Raw genomic sequence first — 10,000 nt, forward strand, 5'->3', positions numbered from 1 at the left:
TTATGAGTGATGAAGATTGTGTATTGTACTAGTTATGAGTGGAGAGTGTTTGTTGTATGTACAGTATGAGTGAAGGTGTGTATGTACAGTATGAGTGAGAGGTGTTGTATTGACAGTATGAGTGAGAGGATGTATAATTGTACGGGAGTGTTTATGTGTGTTGGTGTGTGTGTGTTGTGTGTGTGTGTGTGTGGTGTGTGTGTGTGTGTGTGTGTGTGTGTGTGTGTGTGTGTGTGTGTGTGTGTGTGTGTGGTCGGGTGTGTGTGGTGTGTGTGTGTGTGTGTGTGTGTGTGTTTTTCATGGGGGGGGGGGTTGGCTTCATATACACACTGTTAATGAGTTTGTATTCAAATGTACTTACAGCGTCTCTAGGTTCTCTAGCCCTGTGAAGCAGCTCTCCCCAATCTCCTTAATTCTGTTATTATGCAGATGCCTGGAAGATAAAGAATATATTTATATTCCATTCCCGGCTCAAAATAGACTTCGCTGTTGCAGACGAGCCAAAACGGACATTGAACAACAGAAGGAACATGTATAGGATATCTAGTCTATGTGATTGAACATGCAGGGAGGTTTTAATAGGAGTCCGTCTGGGTTTTTAAGCAGGATATAATATAGCTATTCTTAGTGACATACAACACACATAAAACAAAATGCTCATTCTGCCAAATGGTATCCCATCCTTTGTGGATGAACAACACAGCACTTTTCACATCTCCCACACTCCCTGCCTGATAGTAAGACCCAATTCAAACTATTCATAAGGTAAATGTCCTCTGCAGCTATCACCAGAGACCACAGTGATTGGTAAGTCAGGTATCATTGTGAGTGCTGGTGTGTCGAAGGCTGATGGATTCAAGGTATTTTCTTCCTGTTTATTCTTGCCAGCCACTAGGGTCACAGCTGTCCTATTTCCCTCCAACTGGGCCCTGCAGCAATAGCATTTTTATTGTGTATGTGTGCACAAGGAGCGCGTGCACATGTGTGCATGGGTGCATTTGTGTTTGAAGTGATGGCTTCATACAGTATATTGATATATTTAACTAAGGATTTCATTTGACTTGGAGTGGAATGGATTTGAACATCTGCAATGTTTGAATGGTAGAGAAGTGTAATCTGATGGTTTGTTCCTTTGACACTGTTTAAAAATAACTGTCTTTCATAATAAAAGTGGAGATTGTTCTATTACCCATGATTCTACATTTTCTTCTTCTTCCAACAGATGTAAATCTCCACCAGAAATATGTAATGTCTGTGCTACATCTGAATCTACAGTATACTACCAATGAGTTGAACCCCCCCAAACTCTCCCCTATGGGAAGGAGCACAGAACAGATCCAGAACAGCACCAAGATCAGACATGGGTTTAAATACTATCTTGAGTTTACTGAGATTGCCTGACACAATGGAACCAATAGAATAATCACAAGGAGTCCAAACCCTGCCCCTCTTGCACTCCAGAGAAACTAGAGCAAATGCTAAATGTATTTGAAAGATTCAAATAGTATTTGAACCCAGGTCTGGAATAGATAGATCTGCAGCACTCACAGCACCACCAGACTGGAGAGGTTGGCAAAGGCATTGTTGGGGATGTGGGTGATGCGGTTGAGTGCCAGGGTGAGAGCCTGCAGGTTAGCCTGGTGTCTCATGGGGCCCACTGGGACCTCAGTCAGGCTGTTGTCATCCAGCCAGAGGTGGCGGAGCTGCTGGAGGCCCTCAAAGCTATCCTCAGGCACCGTCGTGATGTGGTTGGCATCCAGACGTCTGCAGAGGGAGGGGGGGGAAATAGATTTTAGAAACCTTTATCTTACTAGTTATGTCACACCAATGTGTGAATCCTGTCATACATTCACCACCATTAACATTCTCACGTTGAGGACATTTCATATTGATACAGCACATAACAGAGAGAGAGAGAGAGAGAGAGAGAAAATCAAGGGCCATGTAAGGAATGGTATTTATGAGGTATTTCTATTGCCTCAGTAGAAAAACATTAACACTACGGTCTTCCATTTTTAACAGCTTTCCATTGCCCTTAATCTTATCAACTGCAAATATTTTAATGAGCCATTGGATAGCCTACTACATTATAACGTATGTATAGTAAGTATGATGTTACTATACAAATTGGAATTTCATTACTCTTATAAATATTCTGCATTTATTTCTAACTATTTAGACTGCTCCGGTGAGGACTACAAACAAAAGGTTTTAAATAGCTTTGTTCTACAATCAAGGTTTCTACTAGTTTTGTATTTGGCTGGTGCTGCACATTCTGTTCCTCATTCATGAAACCTGCTCCTTAATGTGGTATCACAACGTTCACTCTCTCCCTCGCAACAAAAGCTCTATCCCTTTGTAATTCCGCTCTTCCCTTCACAGACTCCCTCTAAGTTTCCCTCTCCTCTTCCCTCGCTCTCTTTCCACCTCCATGACTCCATATCTCTCTCTCCCTCTACATTCCCTACGAYTCTGTGTTGGAAGTAGAAAGGCACGATGATTGACATCTAACTCTCAAAGGCATTATACAAACCCAGCTAGGCTCTGCCAAAACATATTACTTSAGCTACAGACCTTAGCCCCTAAGAGAAAAAAGACTTGTGCAAAAAAAGAGAAGGAAAAAAGAGAGGGAAAACGTGGGACTGAGGGAAAGGATCTGGAGAGGTGATAAATGGCAGAAAGCTGGATTTTCAGCACGTCCCGGACCAGGCTTCCAGCTGGATCTCATCCTACACTATTCACAGTCAGAGTCAAAAGAGGCACAGGGAAACAAAGATGGAGTAATGCTCAGTCATAGTCCCTCAGAGAGTGACCTGCAGTAGACACAGAGAGTCACAGAGAGTCACTAAGTTAAAGTCAAAGGAAAGAGACGCTGAGGAGCTGGGGATTTGGAAACCAGTGCAGGGCTCTACGCAGACCATTTTTACAAGGAGCACATGTGCGCGCCTAAGTTGAAAAAAGTAGGCGGACACAAAGACATTTAGGAGCACAATGAAAAATATTTGAGGTATTAAATCTAGAATCCTTTATTTTTCTAAGCACATTGGTGACTAAATTCAAATTCCAGGTCGCACAGCAATAATTAAAATGGCRGCACTGTAGAGCCCTGCAGTGTCTGGGAAACATAACAACCCACACACATCCCTTTCAAACCCATACAGGCAAAAACCAATCACATAAATAAATAGATGATGTCTCACTGTTGGTAAATGCAACGTGGTGGGGGGTAAAGACAGCATGGTAACCAGATGGTTATGTGTGAGCTGTGTAAAGGTTAGTGCAATGATGCAGGCCAGTCTAGAGGAAGTGCATAGGTCAATTGGATTGTAGAGTGAATGCTTCCCATTGTAAATGTCATGATTAAGCTTACGATGTCCATTTGAGCAGTTTTGCCATTTCAAGTCTCTAAAGGGTGTGTGTGTGTGTGCGTGTGTGTGTGTGCATAGTCGTGTAATTCCAGATGGGTGAAGAGATAGGGGGACTCACAGAGACTGTAGAGAGTAGAGGTTCTTTATAGCTGTACTTGGAACAGTCTTCAGCTGGTTATTCTGCAACATCCTGAGGGAGAAAACACAGTTTTATAACCTGAACTGTGGTCGCACCAACATGCCTCCTCATTACAATTTCTGTACAACCAAATCAAATCAAATTTTATTGGTCACATACACATATTTAGCAGATGTTATTGCGGGTGTAGTGAAATGCTTGTGTTCCTAGCTCCAACAGTGCAGTAATATCTAACAATTCACAACAATACACAAATCTAAAAGTAAAAGAATAGAATTAAGAAATATATAAATATTAGGATGAGCAATGTCAGAGTGGCATTGACTAAAATACAGTAGAATAGAATACAGTATTTACATATGAAATGAGTAAAGCAGTATGTAAACATTATTAAAGTGACTAGTGTTCCATTATTAAAGCGACCAGTGATTCCATGTCTATGTATATAAGGCAACAGCCTCTAAGGTGCAGGGTTGAGTAACCAGGTGGTAGCCGGCTAGTGATGCAACCAGCAGTCATGTGGTGCGTACGAGAATGAGAAGATCAGCTCTGTATCAAGTTAAAGTGTGAACACAGTATGAAAATGTATGCACTAACTACTAGTAAGTCGCTCTGGATAAGAGCGTCTGCTAAATGACTAAAATGTAAATGAACACAAAAGGATCACAAAGTGTTGCAGCCTCAGCCTCTTATCTTTGTAAAGAGTCAAAGTCATTGACTCTAACTAGCACCTCAGGCTTTGTTTCATARGCTTGTGTATGGGTTCAGGGTGAAGTAGAGTGTACAGCATGCATTACAGTATACTTGACTGTGGGGAGGTTGTGTGTGTCTCTGAGCACACACATTTGTGTCTGCATGCATATCCCATATGAAAAAATACTATAGTGTATACTATGGTAGGAATAGTATAGTATTCACTGTAGTGTTTTTGCAAACTTTACTCACTGTATTGTTTTTGCAGACTGAAGTCCGCAAAAACACTACATTGAATACTGTAGTATTTACTGTAGTTTTTACAGTATACTGTAGTAAAAAAAGAATAGTATATACTATAGTAATTACTGTATTGTTTTTGCGGACTGTAGGATACTGTAGTATTTACTGTAGTGTTTTTGCGGTCATTACTGTAGTATTTACTAAAGTGTTTTTGTTTTATTATCTATTAGAGGTCAACCGATTATGATTTTAACGCCAAAAACCGATTATTGGAGGACCCAAAAAAGCCAATACCGATTAATCAGCCAATTTATAAATATATATATATATATATATATATATATAAATATATATTAATAATGACAATTACAACAAACGAATACCACTTATTTTACTTATATATACATCGAATAAAATCAAGTTAGTCTCGAAATAAATAATGAAGACATGTTCACGATGTTGGTTTAAATCAATGCAAAAACCAAGAGGTGGTGGAGGGAAAGTAAAAGTGCAATATGTGCCATGTTGAAAAAACTACGGTTTTAAGTGTTCTTGCTCAAGGGGAAAAGTGAACACATATGGAAAGCTGGTGGTTCCGTTTTGAAACATGAGTCGATTAACATATGTTCCAGTAATAGAAAGTTTTGGTTGTAGTTAGTTATAAGGGACATTCTCTCTCTATTACCATTTTGTATGTTTCGATATACCTTGACTAGGTGATGTTCTACAGTGAAAGGGTACTTTTAGATATGCCAGCCTAATTTCGAGTGATAGGCTTGAATCTATAAAACAGCGGCAATGCTTGAAATTGCACGAAAGAGCCTGCATGCAATGCACAGGGAAGTGGCTGTTTGAGAATGCTTCGGGAGCGGTGGGCTGCTGCCTACCACCCTAAGGTCAGACTGTCTCTATCAAATAATAGAGATTAAATATATGATGATAATCAAACACAGGAAATACGAGCTTTGAGATCATTCAATATGAAAAATCCCAGAAACCTGAATTCATTTCAGAAAACAAAAATGTTTATTCTTTCAGTGTGAAATACGGAACGTCGTCTGAACCGTCTTCGTGTTAACCAGGTGGATCCGATAAGTCTAAATATTGCTGTTACATTGCCACCAACTTCCGAAATTTTATGTCAGTAGATATGGAGAAATTCTGGCGCAAATTAATTACGGTCCTGTTGTTTGAGGAAGGAGAATTGTCGGTCTATCACACGGTTGGCAACGAGCCAGAGCGCCCAGAACCTGCTGGTATATATTCCTGAAGCTCTTGCCTTGCCACAGAACGCAAGAAAAAGTGAACAGCAATTTCCCTAGTTAAAATACATGAAATGTCAGGCAATTTAACTAAATATGCAGTTTAAAGTAGAAATATACTTTGTGTATTGATTTTCAAGAAAGAGGCATTATGTTTATGGGGTAGGTACACATTGGTTGGGCAATGTCAGTGGATGGGGTTTATTTATAAGTGGCTGATAGACCTAGATCTACACTTGATGAATGGATTTAACAAGTGACATCTATAATGGATCCTAACTTGATTTACTGGCCGTCTATTGTCATGAATGTTTGTCACTCAGTGTAAAATGGTCTATCACTTGACATGTATGTTTCTCACTTACAGTGCACAAAATTGGGATTATGGGCGAGGGAATGGCAGGTATATGCAAATTAAATACTGTATATTTAACAATAGTAAATGTGGGATGTGAGTACTTGACCATTAAGTGATGAGCATTAGATCTGTCTGTGGATCCTAGTATCTTCTGGACACAGATGTGGTTATGGTGACTATCTCCCTTCCTCTCTACTATCAGTAGTCTCTGTCGTCAAAGCAGGCTAGGGCCCAGGGGAACAGGCCCTCTGGTTTCCTGCCTCTTCACACACGTCACATGGCCACCGCTCGTTGGGAAGGAAGTGAACACCTCTGTTTTATTTCATTCACCTGTATTTCATTCACCAATTTTATTTACAGGTGTGTGTGCGTGTGAATGTCTGTGTGTTTGATTTTGTGTGGGTTGTGCCCGAGCACTCACTAGTACTGGTCTTTGAACCCTTGGCTCAATGTACAGTCACAGAACATACAGGTATTATATGAGTGTTTGTCTATGTGTGCGTGTTGTAAGTGTGTGTGTAGGACCAATGAGCGGCACACTTACAGGACTTTGAGCTGATGTAGTCCAGACAGAGCGTCAGGGTGGATGAATGAGAGGTCATTTCCTGCCAGTCGTCTGAGGTAGAGAGAGAGACGAAGAGAGAGAAAGAGAGAGAGAGGAAGAGGGAGAGAAAAAGTTCATAATTCATCGATGCAATTCATAATTGCATCGAAAGCTAAACGAGGATTCGTACAGTAATCTATATGTTGTTGGTACAACTTTCAAAGCTTTCAATTTAACAGCTTCACTTTGAAATGTTAATACATTCAAGATTGAAAGTCATCGACCAAAAAAACAAATGAAAACACCTCACAGGCTCCAGTTTGTGTTATCAGGCATAGCATAGCATAACGCCTGGGGTGCCAGAGAGACGTGTCAGTGCGACGGCATGTTGTCACTTCACCAGACACTCTGGGGAGAGAGTGGACACATTAGGACTGGGCCTGGGTTTCCCCTCCTGGGTCTGGACTGCCTCCCCTTCCCTTCCAGCCAGGGTATCAGAAAGAACTGGCAGTGTGAATAATCATGTGGGGGCGGGTTGTCAGGGACTCATAGTTCCACCAAATCTGGCCTGGGAGATTAGCACCAGATTTATCACCCTCTGCAACTTGAGCTGGGTGGCGTTAGATTCCCCTGCAGCCAATAGCTGCTGGGTGTGAGCCTGAGAGCCTGGGGAATCTGAGTAACAACTCCCACCATGCCCTAATACAACCCCACAACGCACCCCTTACTGGGGCCTACTCGGGGACACACTTTCAGAGATGTCGAACACAGTCCATCATATAACAACCAGACAGCATCATATGACAGGGTCTCTAGTCTAAACACACAAACGCTAGTGGCAGACTTCCACTGTGATCCAATGGCAGACCATGTTTAAAATCACATATTTGTTGTGGTTGACAAACATGGTTAGGAATTGGAAGGCTATATAATGGTACATGCTCTTCAACTTGACTCTGGCTCAAACCAAATGATTGCCTTCCAGTGGATTCCACAGGACACGCTTCACCATCAAACACCCAAATCAATTTGGCTTCATGTGTCTTTGTCAACTATTCATTGACTGAATTGTTTCCTTTTGACAGCATTGTCATTGTTTCCCAGCAGTAAATGAACTGTTGAAGTACTTGTAGTCAAAGGGGCCAGTTTCATGCACATACGTTAAGCCTACTCCTTGACTCTCTTGCACTAAGTTTGCTGCAACTGCAAACCCAACTACTGACAAATGTTTATTATTAATCTAGGACTCAAGTAACACAGCTTCAGGTTTGAAAGCAGAGTAGGATTTATGTGCAAATTGGTTAGTGTGTCTGCCAGATTTATAAGGTACTGTAAACTTTACGTCCACAGCCTTGGAGCTGGTCAACGCCCACATGTCTACGGCCCAGCCACCACACGCAGGCCTGCTAACAAATTGCTAGGACATCCTTCACATTTCAGGGTGAAGAACCTCCCCACCCATTCCCTTTCTCTCAACAAATTCAGAACACGTCCCCCTAGGCTTTGATGAAGGCAGAAGAATGTGCTAAGCCTTGTTGAGGAAAGACTAAATCCTTCCCTTCTCTAGCACCACTCCCACAACCATTCTATTTCACTAAGAAACTCACTGGTAGACAACATACACTTCAACATCAGAAGGTGAAGAGATTTGGAACACACACTCGGGGAGACAAATGTGTGCAGAGACACAGACAAATACACAAGCACTCAAACACAAATTGAGGGGGAAGACTCCCCTACATCTCTTTATCGGTCAGCATGGTAGCTAGTCTGTGTTGTGCTTTGTTCAGGATGGGAGGTGTGTATGAAGGAGGGTTACGTGACTATCAGAGAGGGAATGTTCCTCTCTGGGCATGTCCCCCTCTCTCTGTCAGCCCTCAGGGCTGGAGCTGTGGTTCAGTGACACACCACCACCCCGGGCTACAGGGCCATCCGCTCAGTTCACTCAATGAAACCTTATGATTTGTTTCAAGGATAAGGCTAAACAAACACAAATTAAAAACTATAGACAGCTGTCAACAAAAAAGCATTCCGAAGCATGAATATAACTGCTAGGCCCTACAGTGCTGCTCAGTAGGGTTGGGCGGTATCCCGATTTTCATCACGAGATAACGTTTCTGTACCATACCGGGGTATATGGTATTACTGGCAGTGCACACAATGGGAGCTAATTCAAACAAAACAAAACTAGTTTTTTGTTTAGTTTTTTTGGGGCACAGAACAATTTAGGCAACAGGGATCCTGATCCAGGAGGGAAATGAATGTCTCTGCTATAACCAAGAAGCTTGATCTTGACATCTAGCCACTTAACAAGCCAGTTAGGAAATCAAATGCGTAGCTGGGGCCCTCAGCCTGATATAATTGATTTTGACACATCTTAGATTTCTTATAGTTATACTTAACTTATAGTTAAAAGCAGTGGCGTAGCACGCATCCCATTTTTTTTTTTAAGTATTGAAAATGATACTGTAAGTATTTCGAAAAATACCCTGGTATACGGTATCTCCCAAGCCTACTGCTCAGCTACAGAGCAGGATGGAACCTAGAGAACAGGTTTCACTAAGTATATTTGACACTGGGCAGAGACCCCTGTCCCTGCCTGAAAGGTAATGTTGAGTGGTAGAGTGCAGCGAGGGTGCGTTTTTAGTCAGGTTGTCATGGAAACCATTGTTTTGCCTTCTTCCTTCCTGCCTGGCATTCCTCCACTTACAATGCGATGAAAAGTAAATTGCCCTTTGACAAAGCAGATGAAGTAGGCCTAGTGTTCGGAAAAGAAGGGAGTGAAGACTGGTTCGAGATGATAGACACACACAGGCTAAAATAACATGGGCACAGAAGCAGCACTGGGTGCAGAATAATGTTAGCAGGTCATTTTGCATTCTCAGGGTTACATGTTACCTGATATCAGGTAGACAGATCTTATCCTTACTTCCAGCTCTGAACCAGACAGAGGGGTATTTCAAGAGTAAAAAAATGACAAAGATTAGATATGCTCATTGAATGGGTCCCAGAACTGAGACATGCGGTTGCCACCCTGCAAATTCTCAAAGAAAACACAATGAAAGAAAGAATGTGATGCATCTCACATACATGTTCTCTGGAATCCTACGTAGTATAGTCATGGTACTTTTTGATAGCTATCATGGTATAACTTGCCCTTTCTAAAAACACTGCAACTTAGCCGACTATAATGGCATGACTCTTTGGTGTAAGAGAAACTACAGGGTTCTTTATATCTTGCTGAGCAACTTGATGATCAAACACATAATACAACTGGTCTGTTGTGGTTGAAAACCACTGATTATCATATGCATGTGACAAAAACTGTAGTGGGTAATGTACTAGAAAAGATGAATACTCACAGTTCTTCTAGATAGGGGAAGTTCTTGAAGA

At 41.6% G+C, this 10,000-nt stretch overlaps 1 protein-coding gene across 1 annotated transcript in view; it reads right to left on the reverse strand.

Annotated features, from left to right (window-relative positions):
- LOC111969136 (leucine-rich repeat-containing G-protein coupled receptor 4) overlaps positions 1 to 10,000 on the reverse strand; it is a 31,232-nt gene that overhangs the window by 9,932 nt on the left and 11,300 nt on the right. Inside the window, exons 2-6 of the mRNA XM_023995078.2 lie at positions 9,970 to 10,000; positions 6,608 to 6,679; positions 3,487 to 3,558; positions 1,549 to 1,764; positions 362 to 433 (exon numbers count right to left, since the gene is read on the reverse strand). The exon at positions 9,970 to 10,000 is cut by the window's right edge and continues 41 nt beyond it. Coding sequence (XP_023850846.1) covers positions 362 to 433; positions 1,549 to 1,764; positions 3,487 to 3,558; positions 6,608 to 6,679; positions 9,970 to 10,000 — 463 coding nt within the window. The remainder of the gene's footprint in view (positions 1 to 361; positions 434 to 1,548; positions 1,765 to 3,486; positions 3,559 to 6,607; positions 6,680 to 9,969) is intronic.

The sequence above is a fragment of the Salvelinus sp. IW2-2015 genome, linkage group LG10, assembly GCF_002910315.2.
Source record: "Salvelinus sp. IW2-2015 linkage group LG10, ASM291031v2, whole genome shotgun sequence".
In the NCBI taxonomy this organism is placed as follows: Eukaryota; Metazoa; Chordata; class Actinopteri; order Salmoniformes; family Salmonidae; genus Salvelinus; species Salvelinus sp. IW2-2015.